The sequence below is a fragment of the Chinchilla lanigera genome, unplaced genomic scaffold, assembly GCF_000276665.1.
Source record: "Chinchilla lanigera isolate Chin_1 unplaced genomic scaffold, ChiLan1.0 scaffold00006, whole genome shotgun sequence".
In the NCBI taxonomy this organism is placed as follows: domain Eukaryota; kingdom Metazoa; phylum Chordata; class Mammalia; order Rodentia; family Chinchillidae; genus Chinchilla; species Chinchilla lanigera.
The window spans coordinates 548790-573591 of NW_004955407.1; the positions used below are offsets into that span (position 1 = coordinate 548790).

General features: G+C 37.3%; 1 protein-coding gene across 4 annotated transcripts in view; it reads right to left on the reverse strand.

Annotated features, from left to right (window-relative positions):
- The window catches only part of Epha6 (EPH receptor A6), an 822128-nt gene that overhangs the window by 150375 nt on the left and 646951 nt on the right, over positions 1-24802 (reverse strand). For all 4 annotated transcript variants that reach the window (XM_013503527.1, XM_005375499.2, XM_005375500.2 and 1 more), the window contains one exon: positions 16768-16829. In XM_013503527.1, the coding sequence (XP_013358981.1) occupies positions 16768-16829 (62 nt within the window). The remainder of the gene's footprint in view (positions 1-16767; positions 16830-24802) is intronic.

The following is a 24802-nucleotide window of genomic DNA, read 5'->3' on the forward strand; positions in this document are numbered from 1 at the left end:
GATAACCATTGATAATTTCCTACCATTTTGTCTGTAATTTGCTAAGTCCCCCCTATTATTATGTTACCCTTCTTTTATTCTTTAAAAAAAAAAAAAAGGTAGGAATGTAGCTCAGTGTGAAGTATCTGTATCCCTAGTACCACAAAAGAAAATAAACAAAAATACCCTACAGCATAGCCCAGTACAGGGATGATTTGATTGTATCTATTATAGTGATTTTTGTCTTCTAAACAGTTGTGATTCACTCAGTGAATAAATAAGCCTATACTACAAACTTTGCCGTATGTATCAACTAATCGCCCTAACAGTTCTTAACATCTCCCAACTCAAGTGCAGAGTGAAGAGCTCTCTCTTAGAAGGCACTCTTACAGCCAGAGTATCCATTTAAGCAGGCTTCTCTGTATAATTAATGTACAGAAGATAACCTAGCAGAGAAAATCTTTGGTGTTATTAGCTCTTTATGTTTCTAATCTATCTTCTTAGACAGCACTTATTAAATGAAATCTGCCTCTTTTATCATGTGCTCCACCCTCCAACTACCTCCTCTCTGTTTGGAATCTCACAAATTCCGAGTAGAATTGAAAGCATAAATTATTTTGGCCTAGAAAGGACTTTGCTAAATTTTAAAAGGTACCTCTTTTATCACTTAAAAACCGGAGTTGCCTCATATCACAGTTATTGTCAAGTGGAATTTGTAAGTAGTAGGAAATGTTGATGGACCACCTAGAAGCTAGAGCATGCCTCAGTTTCCTTATCTGCACAATGAGAACAGTCATTTAACCTAGAGTGTGGAGAGAATGTCATATAAAACACAAAACACAGCTCCTAAATTGCTCTAATAACAATTATTATTTATGAAATTCTGTGATCACTATATGAATTTTTTTAGTCAGAAAATTCTCTTGGTTTCCTAAAAAATGAAGTGTTAACACAAGTTTCTATATACATAAAGAGAAATAGTTGCATTAAACCAGGTGAAAATTAATTTCCTCTCTACTCTGAGCACCAAATATCGATAGCAGCTCTATTGAGGCATAATTCTCATATCATTCTCTTTGCCCTCTTAATGTATACAATGTTCTTTAGTATACTAACAGTTGTCATCAAAATTCATTTTAGAACTTTTTATCACCTCCAAGAGAAACCCTACATTTACTAGCAATCACTCTACTTCACCCCAAATCTCCCCACCACCACTGTAGGAAAACACTAATGTACTTACAAATTTGCCTGTTCTGGATATTTCTTATAAGTGGAATCATGATAGGTGTGTATGTTTCACTATCCTTTTCACTTAGTTTACTATTTTCAAGATTCTTCATCAATGTAGTATGTACCAGTATTTTCTTTTTATTGTTAAAAATATTTTTATACGATTTGTATAACTTTTTTGTTCATTCACTAGTTGACAAATACTTGAATTACTTCCTCTTTTGAGCTATTATGGAGAGTATTTTGCAATTGTTTATTTTAAATATTCTCATCCGTAATGTTTGAAGAGATTTGGATTAATTGCTTTGATCAACCATAGGGCAATCAGGGTTTTAATAACAGTAAGTCCTATTATTTAAAAAATGAGATTTTGGTGTGATAAAACAATCTAAACTACTTTCTCTGTATTCTCTCATTACTAATACAAAAAAGTTTACTAATTTTTAATTCATTTGGCAAAAACATTTCTGTGGAGTCTAAGAGGTCAAAACTATTTTTAGAACAATACAAAGACATGTAACTGGCATTCCCCCTAGATCGATATGCATGCCAGGAGCATCAAGTTCTGATGCAGGGCACTTAACGTGAATTGAGGCAGCAGCACCAAATCAGATCTGATTAGGGTTTTCATATTCTCCTTTGTTACACGCTTTGACAAAAAAGCAACTAACTTGTTCATTTTGAGAATGTTGTTGATGAAGGCAGCAAGACTTACTAACTACATTAAATTTAGACCTGTGATAATGTACCGTGAGGCACCTGTGAGGGAGAGTAGACAGCAGGAAAAAGCGAGATTGGGCAGCAGGGGAAGGTAAAGTGCAGCACACGCACAACAAAGGCCTTCATTTCTTGGAGGCTAATGTTTTTGATAAGGAATAATCTGGCCAAATTTGAGGGGAAAAGGCAGGACCCTTGCATACCACATCAGTCAATTCCTGGATTCAGGCAGAGTTTGTAAAGGTGTAGTCCTGTGACTTTCTCCACCTAACGACATTTTCCAGAGAAGGATTCAGGTAAGAGCTATTTGTCTGAAAATTCCAAAAGCTATAGTGATAAGAGTTGATTAGAGGGATCACACCAAGAAAGTTCCTGTACACAAATTTTTTGTTATAAATTGAGTCCTGGGGAGGGTGTAGCTTGTGACAGTCTCTGAATCTGTATTTTTATCCATCCAACCACCTATCCATCCATCCATCCACCCAACCACTTTATGAGATGTGGGCTTGATAAAAGAGAAGCTCCCAAAATAGGTCTATCCTCTTTTGGGAATGCATATTTTGACTGCTACCATGTTGTTCTAGGAAAAAAAAATAGCTCACATACATAAAACACTTTATGTCAGTCACAATCTAAGATCTTAACAGGTGTTATCTCATTTAATTCTCACAATAATTGAAATATAATTGTATTTACTACCCTTACCATGTAGGTGGTCAAATTGAACAGGAAAGAGAATCAATAATCAGTAAGTGGTAAAGTTAAAATTTGAAGCCAGACAATGCAATTAAATGCTTATTCTTATTTGTTGGAGTTTTGGGGAAAAAAACTGGTCCCAAATGTACCTTACTTTGGCCTAACTTGGGCAGCATAATTTGGCATGACAAAGCAAGGTCTGAAAGACCTCTGAGGCCATTAAGTCAAACAAATGGGAACATTCCAGCAAAACAAATAAATATTTCTCTAGAAATAATTCAACTCTCTCCTTCAAACAAAATTATTATTCTCTTTTTTATTCCTTGTGAATATAGCCTCCTCAAGTTTTGTTTAGAATATTCTGCCTTCCTTGAACATAGAGAATAGCTAATAAATGGCGACTAAATTAAATAGTCTTTGATACTATCGTGTAGTGCACTGCTTGCTACTGCTGTATTATTCTTATTGTCCTGTACACAATAGACTGTCTTTTTTCCTAAGGCCAGTCATGAGTTTTGGCCCTTTTGTGTAACAGTTCTATTACAGCATTCACTATGCTGCTATGCATTGTGTCAGGGCTCAATAAATATTAATTCAAATTGAATTGAATTGTTTATGAGGGGAGGAGAAAAATATGAGACCACTGAGATTTAATATCTTTGGGCTTCCTCTTGGAGATTAACCAAAAAGAAGCTATGAATTTTTTTTATGACATGTAGTGTCTTCCCAGAAAGGCAGATTCAAATGAATTAGAGTGATGGTGTCACATTTACACACTGCATTTCAGAGCTTAGTAGCTAGAATTCTGGTTGTCTTCACCCTGTATTTCTCTGCTTGCTCAACCTGATTGCTAAAACACATGGAGTTTATCCTCTGACAGAAGGGGTGAGGCTGATTGGAAGGGGTTTCTGAAAGAGATGCATATTAATGTCTATTCTGAGAGCTGCCAAGCCTATCAGAGGCTTCAGACTCTGCAGCACAGCATCCCAGATCTGGGCAGCCACTGGCGTGTCACAGTCTCTGAGTAACACAGTGCTTTTCCATGGTGTTCAAGGCCCTGCCCCATGAATATTACCCACAGACAACTTAAGACCCTTTCCAATTACTCTTCTTATCCTGAGGTCAATTTCTTGGCTTGAGCTAAGGACAAATTAGTCATGCTTGAGAAATGAAGGCCACTGAGGCTGGAGTTTATTGAGTGAAGGTAATACAAGATACTCCTGAAAGATAGCTAGTGTTAAGATCAAGTAGGACCACGTAAGCCATTATAAAGTATTTGAAATGAATTCTAAATGTAATGAGAATTTAGAGAGGAATTTTAATTAAGGTGTGATATATTCTCATTTTTACATGGAGGATGGAAGCAGAAAGATCAATGTAGAGCTATTAAAAGTAATAGCAGTAGAGAGATATTGGTGCTTGAACCAAGTCTGAGATGCTTTAGGAGCATAGGCAGAAGGACTTGTAATTGACAGGAAGGAGGAGAAGACCACTTTATAAAAGTAAAGGGATAAAGTTGGTCCAGGTTTTTTCTCTATTGCCCTCTCAATACCTAGACTACACTAACATTGGTTAAAGCCATATATTTATGTGCCTTTCCCTTCCACTAACTTGAACAGAATTTCTTCTAGGGTAGTGAGTATACCTTGACATGTTCATCCTTTTAATGCCAGGACCCAACACATACCTGGGATTCAGTAGAATCTCTAAAGATATTCACTGAATTAAACTGAACTGAATTTATTTTTGTAAGAGTGAAATTTTCAGATTTTAGTAAGTAATAAAAGGTGAAAGATTTATGCGATCTGAAGAGAAACCAGAGCACAGATTGTAGTAAGTAGTAAGAAATATTCTTGAAGAATTTTTCATGGAAAGTTAGCTTTACCATAGGAGATGTTTCTGAGTCTCATGAGTGAACACGAAGTACTGAAGTATCAACTGCACGTGTGGCTGTACGCAGCTTCTGAGGGCAGGGTTGTGGTTATGGTCACCAGAGGCGCGTTTCTGCCTCAGAGTGAGGAAAATGAGACTGCACCTTCCATTTCTGTGCTGTTTCTTTTTAAGATATTCACTAGAGAATCACAGTGATGTTGAGCCCACCAACCAAGTAGCCTCAGAAAATACATAAAAAAATCTGTGGGCTGTAATATAAATCAATCACTGTCCTCAAACTCTTGCTGAAAAATTACATTTAGAATTCATTTCATGGTATTAGTTAGCTTTTCCATTGGTGGGACAAAATACCTGACATGTGAAACTTAAAGGAGAAAAGGACTATTTTGGCTCAAGATTTCATAAGTTTTAGTCCAGGGCTGAATTGGAGGTGAAAGCATCACAGGAGAGGTGCACAGAGCAGGAAGGTGGCCCATGAGGCCAAGACGCAGAAAGCAAGGAAAGAGCCAGAGAAGAGATGTGATCTTCAGAGTAATGCCCTCCTTCCGTGGCTGGCTTCCTCCCATCTGAGGTTATCTCCTAAGAGCACACTCACCTATGAACTCATCAGTTAACCCACTGGTGAAGTAAGTGTGCCCATTATTTATCAGTCACTCTCTAAGCCCCACCTTGGGCATCAAGCCTTCAATAAATGAGCCTTTGAAGGACACTTCATATTTAAGCCATAGTGAATACTTTTTATAAAAAGTAGATGACCCTATTGATTCATGTCTTAAAAAGGTCAAGTATGAGTAATAATGCCATTCTCAGTGGATAGTAAGCTAAGATTCTTTAAAAGCATTAATATAAATTAGTCAAGACTTGTTCAACAAACACAGAGGATCCAAAGGACAATCTAGTGCCTTGTTATCTAAAATAAATTCATCAGCTTCTAAAGATTACTCACAAATATGCTGCAGTAAACTGCCGGATAATCATGGGTTTTGTTCTAAAATGAAGTTGGAACATGTGTATGTTGAAAGAGTCTTTTGGTTCACTAAACACAAGTTATTAGAAATGGTACCAACATTTCAAAGTAGAATGACAAAAATAGAAGGCTTAGCTGAAGCTTTGTAAAATTATTATATACAAACTTAGGACTTGAGCTATAAAATGGATGTACAGGAATGTGCCTTGCCAGGCAGTCAACAAAAGACTGAGGAATATAGTAGACATTGTAAGTCTTTTGTTCTTTATGCTTCTGTGTTGCTAAGGTCACCCCGTGAAATCTAGATTCAGAAATGCAATGGGTTCATGGGAGAAGAAAATAATCTACTTATGGCACAAGGACAGAGGAGGTAACCTCTGGGTTTCTGATTTTCTGTTGGTCTAAAAATATCATCAGGTATCTTGTCCTCAAGTTTTTAATGTCTTTTTATTATGCTGCCTGGAATTTGACTACTAGAACTCTGTCTGGGTTCATGTAAAAGATGTAAAACCTTCTGGAGGATTAGAATAGTATTTGTGAGTTATGTAATAGTATGAATTAGTCCATATTATACCCAGCTAAGATCTGTGCCCATGAGAGAATGGAAGCTCAAAGCAGGAAGAGGTGAGGTGTTCAGGTTACAGGGGAGATTTTGAGGCGGAGAAAAGTCTAGCTTGGGGGTATAATAGGAATGGGAAGGATGGACTATCACACGGGACTTATAGCAGTAAAGTTGGATATTTCAGGACATGGTAGTGAACATGAAGAAAGAGGTAGCTGACATAGAGAAAAGCTCTTTAAGAAAATTTTGCTTCAGGCAAGTTACGCAGAGGGAAGAAAACACACATTTTTGAAGGAAAATCCCAGCCCTCTGCACTATTGGAAGTTATATACTTTAGTGATTCTCTGTTGAAGAGGCTTTTATGGGTCTGCCTAGGGATGGCTTTAAAAGAAATATTCATGGGAAAATGCATTCTGAGTTCTGAACAATTGATTTATAAATTACTTTGCAGAAAACAGCTCTTGGAGGATTACTTCTATAACTTATGTTTGAAGCTAAAACTCAGTTTTTATATGTTTCTAAATCAGAAAGTTGACCATGTTGTGACTTTTTAACATGCTCCTAAATTTGAAAAATAAATGGGTAGGGTTATTTATAGATTAAAGTACAAATCATTCTTGTTTTAAAATAACAACCAAATAAATAAGAATCAATACCACCTTTTTACTGAAAACCATCTTGGTTCTTGTGGTCTCTCTGGTTAAAGTCTTATTACAATTTCCTGTAGAATACTTAATAAAGCTTTCAGAGCTTTTTTTACCTGTAGTCATCATGGATTTTGAACTTAAGCTAGGCAGCAGGATACTTTTAGTTATAGATGAGAGGCCACAAAGAGTAGAATCAGAAATCTCATTCATAAGGAAACTAAAAATGTCATTCTAATACACCTTGAAAATGTAGGAGGAAAAGAAGTAGTACAGATTTGTGAAATATGGCAATTGGATTTCAGAGTTATATTTTAAGAGCTTAAAATGAATCCAAATATTGTACAATTTAAGCTTATACAACTTACCATTGAATGTGGTTTTTTTCCTTTTTGTTTTAATTTTTTGTTTGTTAGTATGAAGTTTATCTACACTAGTTTTTATGTTTATATATAGTCAAGATAATGTAAAGCTGTTTTGACTGATATTTCAGACAGTGTTACAGAACCCTATCTTGATGAATACTCATTACAGTGTATCAGAACTATCCTCATAAGGTTTTGTAAATATGTCTCCTTGCATCTGCATATGTATTGTGTAAAATCTCTTTCAGATTGTTATTCTCGTGTTCAGGTATCATTGAAAATCAAAAGTTTTGGTTTTAATATTCAGTTATACAAACCCAAAATCTCTTGTATGGCCCAAGTGTTTGGGAAATTCACAGAACTTCTGTATACAAGAGATGATCAAAATGTATAGTTAATTGTTATGATTTTAAAGAAGTTATTACAGTAAGACAAATTCCCATTACTTTCCTTAATACTCTCATTCACTTCAAGCACCATTGTTCTTGCCATTTTTTGAAGCAGTTCTGTAAATGCTCTTTCATGAGTGTCTTTATGAGGTTTAATAAAAAATATAGTGAATGCTGCTGCCAAGTACCATCAAATGGAAAGGAATACATGACGAAAACATTACAGTGTGTCCATATGCACCTTGACTACCAGATCTTGAAAGATGCAGCTTCTGGCTCTTCCCCAAAGTCAAAATGACTAAGAAAGTTAAAAGTTTCAAGTGAATTCAAGACATCAAGGCAGCTAAGATGGCACAACTAAAGACATTCACAAAAAAAGACATACAGAACACTTACAGAAAGTAGCAAGAATGATAGGTATGTTCAAAGCGACAGAGAATATTTTGAGGAAGATCAATGGTAATGCTTCCTTTACTCTAATAATTTAAGCATTGTATATTTTGATCATACTTTATATATCAATATAATTATGTTACATATCAGTTATAAACTAATATAAAGTCAGATACAAAAGGAGAATGAACAAAGGGAAAAATAAAATACAATTTCATGGTAACAGTACAAATGACACTGCACATCATAGTACTAAAATGTTTAAAGATAAATTCGTATTATTGTATTGGATATTGATTAGATACTGTTGATCTAATACACAATTTAAAATTAGAAGCTTAGCCATCCTTATTGTATGTGTACCAAGTTGTCATATATTTGAATATTTATCATCACACTATTTTTAGATTTTTTTATTTGGCACTAAGTAGGCACAAGTATACTAAAATAACATTCTTCTGAATGAAGTTTTACTTTTTTCTTAAAAAATTAAGATTCCATTCAACTATAGTTTCTATAGTTTAAAATGTTATCAGTGTGTAAGTGCATTTTTTCACTACTTAACATAAAATGAATATGAGGTATATTAATTCCATTTTTATACTTTGGCACAAATATAGTTACATGCATATAATTTATAAGAGAAGTATAGTAATAAAATTCAGCTCTAATTATTAATAAATAACTAGCACAAGGTAAAAATGATATCTTTACTAGATTTATAATTTGAATATATAAATATTTAAAGGATCCTTTTAATTTTTTAAAATAACATTTGCTTTGAAATTGTTCAAGGAACCCTTTAAATGATTCACGTTGCTTTTGAAATGCTGATAAGAATTTGTATGTACTATTAAATACTCATATAGCTTAGGCATATCTAGTATTTTAATAGTGAAAATTAAAACCATTTTTAACCACCTGATAAAGCAGACCAAAAAGTAACTAAAAATAATGCTAAACTCTGACATGTTCTAAATATACTATAATAGCACTAGATGCCATTATGGATATCTTACTGTACATATAAAAGACATTGTACTGTGAGTTTCATGTCTGTTAGTAATTTAATATGATAATATAATAAGCTTAGGAAGCAGCTATTGTTCATTATGGACCTTATTTGTAGATGTGTTGTTCTTGAATATTTTACATGTTTTATTTAATTTACCACAAAATAATATTGGTGCTACTTTAAAATACCTCTCAGAATATGGTTGTTTCCTATCAAGTCGGTTCTTGAATCATTATTGCTTCCCTGGATCATTCCCAAAGCCTCTTAGTTTCCCCGTATCGATCCATCTACACCTCCTTCTAATCTCTTCTCAATACAATAGCTGGAGTGACCCTTTTAAAATATAAACTTGGTAATAATTTATGTCTCTCCCCAATTTTGCAATGGTTTCTGATATGATGCAGCAAACATCAGTCACAAAATGTCCTAAAAGCCCCATTTCAGTGGTATTACAATCCAGTGGTCTATTGGACTCATTTGGGTAATGGTAACATTTTTTTCATGTGTCCCATCGTGAAGAATTCTGACTTACTTGCTTTAGAGTGCAGCCTAGAACCTGGGATTGTTAACAGATCTTCAGATTAAATGGTTACCAACGTGTGGTGAGGTTGAGAACAGCTGCTGTTCAAGATCTGTGCCACTTTCTGTTTCCATCTACTGTGATTTCTTCATCTACCACCCTCGCCTTACACATCCCATTCTAGCCAGACTTATTGTCTGTCAATAAATATTTGTAACAAACAATTGAATGAATGACTTATCAGCTGCTTCACATTGGCAAGGCTACCTAACTGCTCTGCCTCAATATCCTTTCTGGCAAAATACAGATAGTAATATTACTTCCGTAATAATATCATTGTACACAATAGGTGAGTTAATTCATGCAGCTGGAATAATACTTGACTCAGAAAGCACATAAAATGTTAGTTGCATTAGGCAGTAATACATATTAATCTTTATCTTAATTTTAGCCACCAAATTTCAGCTTGACATCTGGGAATTGTCTCCCCTGAAACTGATCACTTCAGAAATTTTAAACATCCATTTTGTATTGTATTGGTAAATCTGCTCTCAAGATAAAAATCAGACAAAAATTAATGATTTGTAGCATTTGTCAATTTCTGTGGTACAAATTCCATTCTAGTAAATTTCAAGCCACTATCCATTTAACAACCAAATCATAAAATTCTTAACTATTGAATAATCATCTCTTGCTGACTTGTCTGTCTTGCCACTGCTCATAGCTGCAGTTTTTCCTCCTGCAGTCCTCTCACCTTCACATGCCTTATACTTCATTTTCTACCCATTAAGTCTTCCTGTCCTAAAATTTCTATGTGCTCTTAGCAGGGTGTTTGTGTCTGTTTCTTCTTGGTCAAATGAGCAAAATTTTGTCAGTTCTCAATTTCCTTACTTAGCTTCTCTCTAGTCAAGCCATTATTAAGACCATGGTATTGAAGTCTTCACCTATCTATTTCAACTATCTATAGACAGTAGAACTGTCTATTTCTTCCTTTAATTTTGTTTCTTATAGTTTCATGATGTTACTAATTATTCAAGTATTTGTAGATGTTTTGTCTTAAGATCAAAGATAGCTGAAGATAGAAGAACGGTTAGACAGTACTCTGCAGGAGAAAGAAAATAAATTGATAAGGCAAAATATTTCAGAAGATGGGGAAACAAAAAATCAAAGACCCTGATAGATTGACTTTGGACAGCAAAAGCTGTCCCATCTTCCAAAGCCAGAGGGACTGTGTGTTATGCACCCGGACAGGTTTATGAGAGACCGGCAGGAGGTGAGGAAACTGGTACTCATGCTCTTCGGGTTCCACACAGCGTAGATGGACAGTTTACATGTCAGAGTAGGGACAAATCTTTATCTGAGGAGAAAGTTTAGACCACTTGTTGAGATTAGGAAAAGTCACTGATCAATAAAATCCTGGGCAACCAAACTAGGTTCTACTCCAGGGACAGTCTTTCCAGGGCCTCAGTAGGGCAGCCAGCCACACAACTTTACCAAGACTTTTAAAAAGTATAAGTGGTCTGCTGCCCTGATCATTAGTATTAGTTATGTATATTCTTTGTGCAAACCTGTTAATCATAGTCTTTAATCCTGGAGATATAAAATAATTCAGAAATCATTCTGAATGTCCAGCTAACACTGAAGAACATAAATCCTCTATGGTAGTGGTGTGCATGCTCATGTGGTTTTCAGCACAAGTGCCCCACTCCTCCAAACACAAAAATTGAGATAATAAAGGTTCTGGTGTGTAAACTGGGTACAACAGAAAAACGAGGATGTTAAAAGGGAGTTGGGATAGTAATTAAAGCTTCTTTCAGGTGAGTAATCAGTGAGTCCATGCTAGTTAAAAACGAATACAGAGGTTGCTAGAAATACAAGAGGTTAAAGGGAACACTTTCATCACTTTTTGCCCTTTTAAATCTTCCCTCATGTGAGGGCAGAGTTTTCCCTTCAGCCATAGGAGTATGTAGCAAGGAGCTGCTATCTTAGAAGCAGAGGGCGAGCCCTTATCAGACACTGAGTTTTTTATTGCCTTGATCTTGTACCCTGTAGCCTTCAAAATGGTAAGAAGTAAATTCTATTACTCATAAATTACCCAATTTATGATATTTCTTTATGGTAGCAGGATGGTACTATAGGAAAATTATTTTTGAGAAAGATGCCCAGATCATTTAATGGGAAAAAGACAGTCTTCCATGAGTGGTGCTAAGAAAGCTGGATGTCCATGCACAAAAGAATGAAGTTAGACCCTCCATACTATATGTAAAAATTAGCTTAAAATGGATCAAACAAATAAAAATAAATAAAATGATAAAAGTATTAGGAGAAAGCATAAGTTAAAACTTCATGACATTGGATTTGGCAATGAGTTCTTGGACATGACACAGGAAACAAAAGAAAAAATAGACAAATTGGATTTTTTCAAAAGTAAAATCTTTTGTATGTCAAAAGACATTACCGGCCCGTTTGGGGAGGGAGGCGGTGCAGCTGGGGTGTCCCACCCTGCAGGCACCTGGAAAGGCAGGCAGCAGGCACCCAGGAAATGGCGTGGAGAACCGCCATGCCACAGAGAAGCACCGACACAATAGGCCCGCCTGGAGATGTGCATGAACCATCCCGACACGGAGAAACCTCTGGGAAAACATGCCACATGGTGGGTGGCTCTTGGCCCTGCCCTTGAGAGCCAGAAAGGTCCGGAGTCAGGGAAGGAGCAGCCCATGAACAAGGACTCGGAGAACAAGAGAGTACCGATGCCCTACGACTCAAAGGTAGAGCTGACTGGGGACGCGAGAGCCATTCGGGAGCTGGAAACCCAGAGGACCTTGTGCAATACCCGGGGAGACCCCCTGGAGGCCATTCTTCCCCTAACTGTACAGGCTGTGGTGTAGGAGCAAGTGGAGCCCCAGAGAGGTCTGCACCGAGACTTCATGGATTATACAGGTGCCCACTATTCAGATTCTGTAGAACCACCTTCATGGAGAAGGTACGTGTCTAGGTTACCTGCCTGGGACACTTTGCACCTGACAGTGCTGAGACTGATTAGCGGGCCGAAGAATTCATCCACATGTTCTTACTGCCTGTGTTGATGGCTGGGGAGAGGACACTAAGTGGTTGCAGGGTCCCAGTGTGCTGGGAGGCTGGAGAGAACACCCCTCTGCTTTCTTAGACCAGGAGCATTGATAAAGCATACTTCCCTGGATCCCAGTTCAGTAGAGGGACAAACTATTCTTGAGGATGGGTTTGTTGCTCAGTCAGCCCCAGATAGTGGAAGGGGGCTGCGGATGGCTTTTGCTCTGGATGGCTCGCTTGAGATGTTGGTGGGAGTCGCCTTCTCAGTGTTTTGTGGCTGTGGTGAGGGGGAGGCCAAGGGGAGAGGGCAGAGGGACCATGAGGGGACTGCTATCTCTGTTGCAGCATTGGGAGAAGCAGTCCCTGGGTCTGGTTCTCAGCGCCCCGGGAGAAAGGGGGGGGGCTTGTCAACTGCATTCATCTGCTGCCGCTGTGGAGGGCTGGGCCGCCTTGGGAGGGACTGCCCTGAGAGGCCCCCTGGGCCATGCCCTGACTGTGGGGGTGGCCACTGAGGTCGGGCTGCCCTCTGGAGCAGGGGCCCTGGGGCTCGGACCCCACCTACCAGCTGGTCCGACAGGAATAAAGGGGCCCAGGGCATACTCTGCCTTCTCCCTCTGGCCAGACCATTGTCTCCAAGGAGGAGCCCTGCGAAATCATGACTAGAGAGGAAAAAGTGGACGGCCCTTTTCTGGACACTGGTGCTGGTCTCTTGGCCCTTCTTTTCAGTCCTGGCCTTCCTTCCAGCCATCACACCTCAGTGAAAGGAGTCACTGATGAGGAGGTAATCCGCTATTTTTCACAACCCTTGGGCTGTAAGTACTTGTTGGATCTTTCTGTCATATCTTTGTTTTCCTGAGAAACCACTTTGAGGATGCCGACACCTTGTGCAGCAGCCATTGATGATTTCCTACCAATCCGTCCATAACTCTGTAATGTTTGTATTGTTCCTATACTATTTTGTAAATGGATGTATGTCTGTTACTATGTGTTTTCAACAACAACCACTGAGAATAGTCAATGATTATTTGATTGATCACTCATGTATAGCTCTATTTGTTTTCCCTAGAGACCACTTTGGAGAAACCAAGATATAGTACAACAACCATTGATAATGTCCTGCCATTTTTGTCTGTAACTCACTATCATTAGTCTATTTGTTTTCCTGAGAAACTATCTTGAAGATACCAGTAGGTAAAATAACAACCATTGATAATATCCTACCACTTTGTCTGTAATTTGATGAATCCCCCTATTGCTATATTGTTTTTCTTTTACTCTTTAAAAAAAAAAAAAGATGTTATCAGCAGAACAGAAAGGCAACTTATAGAAGGAGGTAAATGATTTGAAAACTAGATAACTGCTACAAATTAATAACCAGCATATATAAATTAATTTCTCAAACAAAACAACAAAAAAAATCTAGTTAAAAATAGACAGAGGACTTAAGTAACCATCTCAGCAAAAGAGATACGCTGATGGCTGGTAAGCACGTGGAAGAAGCTGGGCATCACTAGGGTTCTGGGCAGCCAGGCTGATGCTTTGCTCACTCAGGTGGGTCACATTTCATTTTTAAATTAAAGGCACACACATAATGTCTCACACGCAGCCCTTCTCTGCACATATGCACATGTGCGCACACACACTTATACACGTGACCACACCTCTCCACTGCTAATATATATCTTGAAAAATGTCCACAAGGGTCCCAAATGGCATGAGATTCATGAATTCAGGGAAGTATCACAGCCACTCAGACACTAGCACTGGCTCTAGACTGTAATCTTGTACTTAGCTGTGCTACCACTTCTTCATAATAACATAGCAAATGAAAGTTATTTTCAAACAGTGTGGAAGACAAGAGAGACCTCTTTGCCTTTGGTAAGAGAGAAGGCTGTTACTGAGCCGAGTGCGGCCCCGACTGTGCAGGAATTTGGTCACTTCCTCCTCTCTGCTCTCACAGAGCTGTGGTTATCAAAACTCTAAAGCACGAGTTGAAAAACGGCTTTGCTTTTGAGGATTTACAGGCTGCACATACTTATATTTTATTTGTGCTTGCCATGGGAGCTCAGTGCTTGCTATTGACATCAAGTTTATAATGCACTTTGAGCTTCCAAAGTATAGTCATGTTAAAGAAGGATCAGGTAGGAGAACTGAAAATTCTTCCCCTTCCTATGATTTTCTTTTTATATTTTAATGCCATAATTTTAATTTTAGTAGAAACTATAAGTGCAGAGGAGACATAGAATACAGAGGAAACATAATTATAAAGAAAGTAGGAAGCAATTTAATGAAAACTCAGATATCAGAGTGTGGATTTTTAGACTATGGTGCTTTGAGTCATAAAGACTTTAGTTTCAGCCCTCACTCTACCACTTATAATGTGTCCCACACTATTCTGTGTGCTCTACAAATGTGAACATTTAAACAATTGTATGAGGTGGACATTGTTCATGTCCCCACTTCCAGATGGATAAGGAGAGGCACAGAGAAGTTGGTAGTATGTCCAATGTAGCATGAAGCTGGTAGCATGCCAGTTGGTGGCAGAGTCAGTACTAGCAGAGGAGGGCATTTAGGCTGTCACAGTAGAAGTCGTATGGCCACCATCCACCCAACAGCTATTCTTCTCCCAAACTCTGGTAACAGCTACCTGCCTGGTGCATAGTAAGAAGTGAAAATACTAGTTTTAAAACTTATGAAATACACCACTTATAATTCAGTAGGATGTTTATTAGTAAATTGTTTATTTATAACATATTGTTTCTTTATAACATAATTGATTCATGATTCGGCAGGGTAAAAAGTATGTCTGAAACTAACATTTCTTAATGGATATGCTTGTGGCAGTCATTTGACACAATTTTCCGCAGCAATTTAAATTGAGTAGCTGCTATTTTGTTTGCCATTATATTCTGCTTTAGGATAATAGCTGATATCAAAAAAGAAAAGAAACAGAAAACCAACCTATCCTAAACATCATTAGATAGTGGGTCATTTTGATATGTGTCTGATAAAAGTGTGGCTTTGAATATATCTAAAGGAAGGGCACAGTATATACGCATCAAGTACCATAGGTGGGCCTGAAAAATTATTCTAAAGTAATTTAGAACATTTACAGATGAGATGAATAAAAGTCATAAAATAACATATTTTAAAATGGCTACAGAAAAGAGGAAGTCATTCATATATGAAACACCTATGAATTCTATTTTCCCTTAAGAGCACATTTGTTTAAGAGCATGCACTGTGAAAGTAGTGTTGCTCTATAATGGGTGAAGATTTTGCTGAATTCAGCTTCTGTTTTGAATCTGGACACCAAGTTTAGTCATGGTGTAAGTTATATCATCACTGCTAATACTGAGAGCATTTAGAAGTACAGGGCATGGAATCAAGAAAAATAAATGAAAATGAGATCAAGACAGAAAAGTGAGATGCAAACAGAACTTGTCTGACTAACATGGTCAAACATGCAATGAAGGAAGAATGCTTAATTTTTACATGAAAATAAGAGAGAACGTAACACATTCCAAATGACAAAGTACCAGCCATTTCATAAGCAGAAAAATGGTTGTTTATGTTATTAGATATACATCAAAGAATACAGTGGCATATAAACACATGACCTCTGGTAGCATGTAATGGCTTTTTGACTCTTATACACAGGACTACTCTGAAATATAACTTCCTGTTGTTTTCTCACCTTTTGCTATTTTGTACCACTATATAAAACTAATGATTTTTCGGTATGTATTCTATTTTTAGGGAAAAGTCACATTAAAAAGAACACTTTAAAAATATTATTCTAAAGCAAATCACTGCTTAAGCACTTTTTTGTTTTGTTTTCTGAATAATCAGCCCAATGACCTTGAGAGACAAAGTTGATAGAACTAGCTTTCTCAAATGAGCATGAGCCACTCTTGCTAAATGTGCAGCATTTAAGGGGTTGAACATTACAGACATTACATAAAATATCACACTGAATTGTTAAGTGTGGTAGAGAAAAATGAATGGGTGTGTCAGGCAACTGAGTTTCTTTAAATTTCTTTCTTTCTGATAAGCTCATTTGGAGTGTGTGCATACATGTGTGTATGCATGAATATATGTAAATTTATAGGGAAAATCAATTATATTATTAAAGGTACATCCTGCCCCTTAGTGATACATTTTAATTTATCACAGTATCAGGGAAGTGTACCCTAGAGAAACTGCTACCAGACTTCACAGAAAATCCAGCCATAACACTTTGCAAAAATTAATTTATGATAAATGATTTCAAATCTAGAACTAAGAATAGCTTATTTAAATGCCACCAGAAAAGAGCACCTCACCCTCAAAAAGGAGTCTAGGGATCCATTCTCCATATATTCCACCACAATCATTACCGGTCTGCCTGCAAAAGAGCAAGAGAACACATGAGGATTAGAGCAATTACAGAAATACATGCTGCAGTTCAGAGATTTCCAACTGTGCTGACTAAATTTTTTTTTTTTCCCCAGTACTGGGAATCGAACTCACAACCTTGCGCTTGCCGGGCAGGAGCTGTACTGCTGAGCTAAATCCCCACCCTCTGTGCTGACTAAATTATTTGTATTTTATTAATAGGAACTCATTTCCAACCTGCTTATATAAAAGTAGAATCACACCGTAACATATGCATATATCTATTTCTTTATAGCATTATTTCCTTCTGAGTTTACAAAGGGGATTGGAATTACAATGTGGATTACAAAGGAATCCAGCATTTCACTTTCTTTTTCTTTGTCCTCTAGTTTTTTCTTAGAAAAGCCTACAAGCCAAAGTCAGAGTTTAAGTTTAGGCAGTTACTTTTGCTGCTTTTTTAGCTGCAATACAAATTCTATTATTGTGCAGCAATTTTGGCTGACTTACATTAGAGTGGCATTTCTGAAGCATTCCCAATATAAAATAGAAAGGAGAAATTCATAAATTGTTTTATGGGACTTCAAGCAGAAAAATTTCAGTAAATTGATGAATGCTACACAGTTGGCAGTATTGGTAGTCTTTCCTGATCATCCCTTTACTGGACATAGATTTGATCAACAGAGAAATGCTAGTAATACATGAAAAATAGGCAACCGATTTTGTACTAATCTAGTGCAGAGGCTAAGATGAGAACTGAACATCATTTGTTTCTTGTTTTATCATATCAATTGTTATAGCTCCCAATACACCTCTATTAAATAGGATGTTCATCATAAATAACTTTGATTTTTTTTGCAGAAGAGAATGCATTTATTCTGCTCAACTACCCATGTTTAAAAGATAAAATTTCAGATGAAGGGAAAATGGTATTTACCTGAAATAAGTATATGTGACATATTTATTTTTGCTTCTATATTACTTGCTTTATATTTGAATTTGGGGCGCAATTCATCTGCCCTGCGTATAGTTTTACCCTAGGACATAAAAAGGATGTGGACAAAATTGTGTGTACAGATACCAATGATGGAAATGTAATTCTTGTCTATTTTATGAACTCAAACCTTAGAAAGGATGACCATCATAAATTACTGCAATGTATGCAAATGCTAGATTTTACATATGAATCTATATTTTAAAGAAAGATATACTCAAGGTTAACTGTGGTAATAAAGCTCCCAATCTGTCAAGCATGGAATTAGAACCTAAAAAAGTTTTCCACTTATCATGGACTTAGCATATTCTGTAAAATTCCTCAAAGTCATTTATTTCACCAAAATATGAATAAAGAGCTTTATTAGCAATTACTGAGGTCAAGTGAACTGTCAGTATTCTTATGAGTAGGGATCTAGAAGACCCAGGTTTTAAACCTGAAAGTTCCATGAACTCTTCTAGCCAGAGAGAGGCAAACTCTTAGGTAACAAGAGGTAGGAGGAAAAAGACATATATTCTAGTCTGAATGACGATTGATGACAGATGTTAATGGGGAAAACTAAGCTAGTAGGACTGTGACTGCCTAAGTTCTTTCCCCATGTTTACAATTTGCACTGATTATGTCAGCCAGAGGAGCATTTTTAGGTTGTTTGTTTTTAAACATGTATCCTCCCTTTCATAGTGTCAGAATCCAAAGAACTTGCAAGAACTTCGCTTCTATTATTATGTAACTTCCTCATATTATTCTTTTTTTTGTTTGTTTGTTTGTTTGTTTTTGGTTTTTCTCCGGTACCAGGAACCGAACTCACAACCTTGCGCTTGCCAGGCAGGCGCTTTGCCGCTGAGCTAAATCCCCAGCCCCAGTTCCTCATGTTATTCTTATCCCCTTTACATGATAAGGAAATTGAAGGAATAGAAAGTTAAAGCACTTGTCCATGGTCTAATAACTAGTAAGTGGCAGTATCAGTCAATCTCAGGCTTTTGGATATTTTAACCTTTATTCCATAAGTACCTCAGGTAAATGCTCAAGTCTCATCCTCTCAGCCCCAGTTTTTCCCAGGGAGGGATTCATCTCTCTTAACCAGCTGTGTCTTCCACTGCTTAACCAGCTGTTATTGTCCCTACACTTGTTCAATCTTGCCTCCTGCCTTTACTTTTGTATTCACTTGTCAGGATTATTTCTCAATTTGCTTCTCTCTGAAACCACCACACATGCTGTCCACCTCAGAATTCATATGCTGCTGCTTTTCCTTGCAAGCTGCACCCAGTGATATTTCCTTTACATTCCCATCATATCTGTGTGCACTAAGAATTGTTATCATGGCTTTACATTGGGTAGTTTTACTTTTTTTCTCATAAATTCTTTGTATTCCCTTCACTGGGGTTCTCAAGAGCACTAAGCAGAATAGGTGCTTCAGAAAAATAAGGTAATATTTTTTACTGATTTCCTATGCTTAGAAAATTAACATGTAAGTATTTCAGCAAGAATCTTGTCTGTGTGAATATAAAGCACTTTGAAATTAGTTCTATATATAATTCCTTATAAGCTACTTTAGGTATTGATAACATTCATTAATGGGAAGTTTCATTTCTCATTAAGAATAATAAAGAAACAAATGAACCCTCCCCCAGTGTTGTAGTCAGGTTTTCCAAGGGAATAGATTTAATATAGGATACATCATTTATAGAACTATTCTACAATATTCACCCAAAGGGACAAATGCAGAAGAGCACAAAAGATCTGTCCATGTACTAGAGACTGAAAGAATCCAACCGAGGGCCTGGATCCCATGTCAGTGTCCTACATGAGTCCAGCTGAAGACCTAGAGCCCATGGAAATATCCTCCATGAGTCCAGCTGGAGGTCTAGAGCCCATGACAATGTCTCACGCAAATCTGTGTCAAGGAGCTGCACTGGGAAGGCCCAAATGTCTTCCTAGTGGTGGAAGCTAGAAAGTCTGTGTTGGCAGGGTGGAAGATCTGTGCCAGCAGGCTGAGGGATGTACACTGCAGCCAGGAAGTGATGCTCAAGATAAGGACCAAAGCCCTCTGACACACATAGCCTCACCCCAAAATATAAATAAACTTTAGAGCAAGATAAAAGACAGATAATAGGAAATAGGGACATAGATCTTGTGCAAAGGGTAAGGGACCAAAAGATGAAGGGAAGGGGGAGAGGAGAGGAGGGGGATTTAAAAAAGAATGAAGATGTAGTGTGTATGTATTTCATGTTCAGAGTTAAGCTTTTCATCTTGATTTTGTGTGATAGCATTAACTGAGACCAGCTGTTAGTTGAAACTAAAGAATTGTTTTCTTTTATTTCTGCTATCATCTAATTTGTAATTCATTTCCTCTTCACTTCCTTTATGGAATGTTATACTGTGAAAGTTAAAAGCAACTTAAAGTTCATTTTTACATTTATAATAAAAATAGATAAGTATAAAAGAAATTATAAAAATTAGGATGCTATTCTTTTAATTTTTAATTTTATTAGTACATGTTTGCAGTACATAATGATTACATTCACTGGGGGGAGTTAAAGAATAGCCTAGATGTAGTTATGGATATTTTAAACTGAGTTAGAATCAAATCTGCTGAGAAAGCACTTATATATGGACAATGAATTACAAAATCTCTTATCATACTTTTCCTACAGACAAGAACTATTTTCTTTCACTGGGACCTGTAGGGACTTTCCAATACATATAATGGTTTTGAAAAAGGAGGAGTGAAGAACCCATGTGATCATAAGATTATACTTTTTTCATGCTACTATTAAAGAAAAATATTTTTTAAATGCCCTTTAGAAATTGTGGAAAAATATTTTACTGTGAAATAGATATTTTATTCCTCAGAGAAGATCTGTGAAAGAAGGGGATCACAGAGATATAACATTTTCATATCAGTAATGAGTTTGTACTAGATGTAGTATTTTCTACCAGGCTGGCAATTTCTGATGTGCAATCAGTAAAATGAATTTAAAAAGGTCTCAGCAGCCTCAACACTGTATTACAGATTAAAATCATTCTATTCTATTTAACTCTCTATTATGTCTATATTTACTCAGCCAGTCAATAAAATTTGTGGCGATAATTTGTATTGACAAAGTGTTTGCATTTTTCCCTCTGTATCTAACTCAGGAATCTTTGAGCCAGTTCTTCAGTATCTTTCTATCCCCCTGTTTTTGTTGTATAGATAGTGAATTATAATCTCTAATGATTTGATAATAAATGAAACAATTTTCTTATCCTATTTATGCAGTCAAAAGATATGAATAACACAAATTTTAAGTTATACTAAAAATTATTGTTTTTATTCACATAAGTAGTAAAGTAAAATTATTTCCTCTTAGAGTGCTGCCTGGTGATTATCAAATATTGTAACAAATAAGTGTCAACCTCAGTGAGTTTAAATTCAAAAATTTCAGAGTGGGCAACCCAGGACCCTGCCGCCATTACAGACTGAGTCTCTGCCCTCCAGGCAGCAGCTGCAGACAGGAGGTCCTCACTCAGAAGCTCCAGGGACTTCTCTGGCTTGGGGGGGGTGGCATGTAGCCTTTCCCTGCACCCGTGCACCCTGTGCTGAGTGAGTGAGTGCTCTGAGAGCTGCTGGCCACACGGCTCGAGTCCATGCTTTACTCACACTGCCACAGTTCCCAGCTGAAACTTGGGAGAAAGCCAGATATTTCCAATCTACTTCCTCAAAACAGAGTGGGTGAACAATGACCCTGTCACCATTACAGACTAAGTCTCTGCCCTCCGGGTACCCGTGGCAGACAGGGGGTCCCACTCAGAAGCCCCAGGGACTTCTCTGGCTGAGGGGGGTCATGTGAGGCCATCCCTGGGTGTGCCCTGAACTGAGTGAGTGAGTGCTCCAAGATCTGCTGGTCCTGTGGTTCGACTCTGTGCTTTACTTTCCCCTGGCCCCCCCTAGGGGGTGGCAGGCATAGGCAGGCTGTGAGTGCTGCCCGTCCGGCCTGCATCTGGTTCCTGTATGTGTCCTGAACTGACTGGAAACACAGAATCTGGTGGTTCACAAACTGTCGACCCTGCACTTTGTGTCCGGGTTTTGCCTGTACCCTGAACTGCCTGGGGACATAGGTCCACTGGACTGAGATTGTCACACCAGTGCAACCCGAGTCTGGGCCATGCACGTGCCCTGAACTGCAAGGAGATGCTCGATCAGATGGTCGGCAATCAGCTGACACAAATGCCCACATCTGACACCAGGGATAACTAGATACAAGTCAACAACTGCTGGAAAACCCCAGACTAAGTACAACTTCTCAGAGGTCATTCAGGGGCAAACCTGACCAACAGGAAAACTAGGGACATGAGTAGCCTTTGCCATTCAGTTACTGAAGAGGGAAACTGAGCTTTCTGCCTCCAGTAGCAAACATAACAAAATGAAAGACTAAAGCACAATACCAGAACTCCACCCCAATCAGAACAAGTCCAGGAGACATTCACATAGGAGAACTTGCTAAGCACATGCCTGAAATAGCTGAAATGATTGCAATGGAAGTAAAGAAACAACTCCATAAGGCCATAGAAGAGATGACATCAGAAATAATCTCTCAGGCAAAAAATGAAATGACAATAGTAATGAAGGAACTGCTAAAAAAGTCTGAAGAAGAAACATATAAGAAAATAGAAGAACAAAGACAAGGGACAGAAGCATTCAATGAAAAATATAGAAAGGACTTAGAACACATGAACCGGATTCAAAGAGACTTCCAGGAAAACAGAGCTGCCATTGAAAGCTACCAAAACCACTTGAATGAAGCTGAAGGTAGAATCTTAGACACTGAAGACAGCATGGCAGCTAGTGACTGTGAAAGAAAGGATCTTGTAAAATCAACAAGAATCTAGGAAAAGCCAATTCAGCAGCTGCAAGATGAGGAAAAGGGGAATAATGTATGACTTATAGGAGTCAATGAAATAGCAGGAGGCAACACAACTGATACAAGAAGAATATTTGAAGAAATAATAGCAGAAAATTTCCCAAGCATGGAAACAGAACCTGATATACAGTTAAATGAGGCATTTAGAACTCCAAACAACCACAACCAAAATAAAACTACATCCAGACATATAATAGTCAAGTTCCCAGATCTCCAGCAAAAGAACAGAATATTAAAAGCTGCTAGAGAAAAACAACAGATTACCTATAAAGGAAAGCCCATCAGAATCACAGCAGACTTCTCAGCACAAACCATCCAATTGAGAAGAGCTTGGAGTGAAATATTACAGGCCCTGAGTCAGAACAACTTCCAGCCAAGACTGATGTACCCTGCAAAACTATCTCTCAAATTCAACAGAGAAATAAAATATTACCACAACAAAGAACAATTGAAGAACTTCATAAGCACCAAGCCAGCATTACAAAGAGTACTAAAAGATATTCTGGATAAAGAAAAATCTGACCACAATTTCAAAAACAGCAGTAGAAATGAAATGCCAAGAAGAGCAAACAAATAAACAGGTAGAAAAAGTAGGACACCAGCTCAAGTAAATAACATGACAATGATAAATCAATACATATCGATTATAACTATAATTGTAAATAGCCTCAATTCTCCAATCAAAAGTAACAGACTGGCAGACTGGATTAAAAAACAAAATCCAATGATATACTGTATACAGAAAACACATTTTACTCAAAAGGAAATCCATAGACTAAAAGTCAAAGGATGGGAAACAACCCCCCATGCAACAGGAACCCAGAAAAAAGCAGGTTTAGCTATTCTGTTTGCAGACACTGTGAACCTTAGACAGACAACAATCAAAAGAGATAAAGAAGGTCACTACATACTAGTCAGGGGAAATCTGCAAGAGGATGAGATAACAATCACAAACATGTATGCACCAAATGTCAGAGCTCCAAATTATATAAGACAAATCTTAACAGGCATGAAAACCCATGTAATTAATAACACTATTGCAACAGGGGACCTCAACACCCCATTGACACAAAGAGATAGGTCAACTGGACAAAAATTCAGCAAGGAAATAACAAATCTGAATGAAAGCTGTGAACAAATGGACTTAGTAGATGTCTACAGAGTGTTCCACCCCACAACATCAGAATATACATTTTTCACAGCATTGCATTTGTCTTTCTCTAAAATACACCACATCCTAGCCCATAGAGCATACCTTCTGAAATGCAAAAGAATTGAAATTTCCCGTGCATATTATCTGACCATAGAGCAATGAAATTGAAAATGAATGACAAAAAGAACAGCAAAAAGTCCATAAACACTTGGAAATTAAACAACAACCTCCTGAGCAACGAATGGGTCACAGAAGAAATTCAAGAGGAAATTAAAAAACACCTACAAACAAATGAAAATGTAAATACAACTTGCCAGAATCCATGGGATGCAATGAAAGCAGTCCTCATGGGGAAATTTATAGCAGTGAATTCACACATAAGGAAAACAGAAAGAGAACAAAAAAGTAGCCTAATGGTACATCTTAAATTTTTAGAAAAAGCAGAACAAGTCAGGCCTAAAGCCCAAAGAAGGGAGGAGATTATAAAGATTAGGGCAGAAATTAATGCAATAGAGACAAAGAAAACCCTCCAAAAAATAAATGAATCAAAGAACTAGTTCTTTGAAAGAATAAATAAAATTGATGAACCCCTAGCCAACCTTATCAAGAAAAGGAAGGAAAGAACTCAGATTCATGGAGTAAGGAATGAAAAGGATGAAATTACTACAGATTGCACAGGAATTCAGAAGATCATTAATACCTACTTTGACAATCTTTACTCCGATAGGATAGAAAACTCAGAAAAAATGGACAGATTCCTAGATACGTATGAATTACCAAGGTTGAGTCAAGGAGATATCAAATTCCTCAACAGCCCACTATCAATTAATGAGATTGAAAGCATGATTAAAAATCTTCGGACAAAGAAAAGCCCAGGCCCAGATGGATTCACAGCAGAATTTTACAAGACATTCAGAGAAGATTTAATACCAACCCTC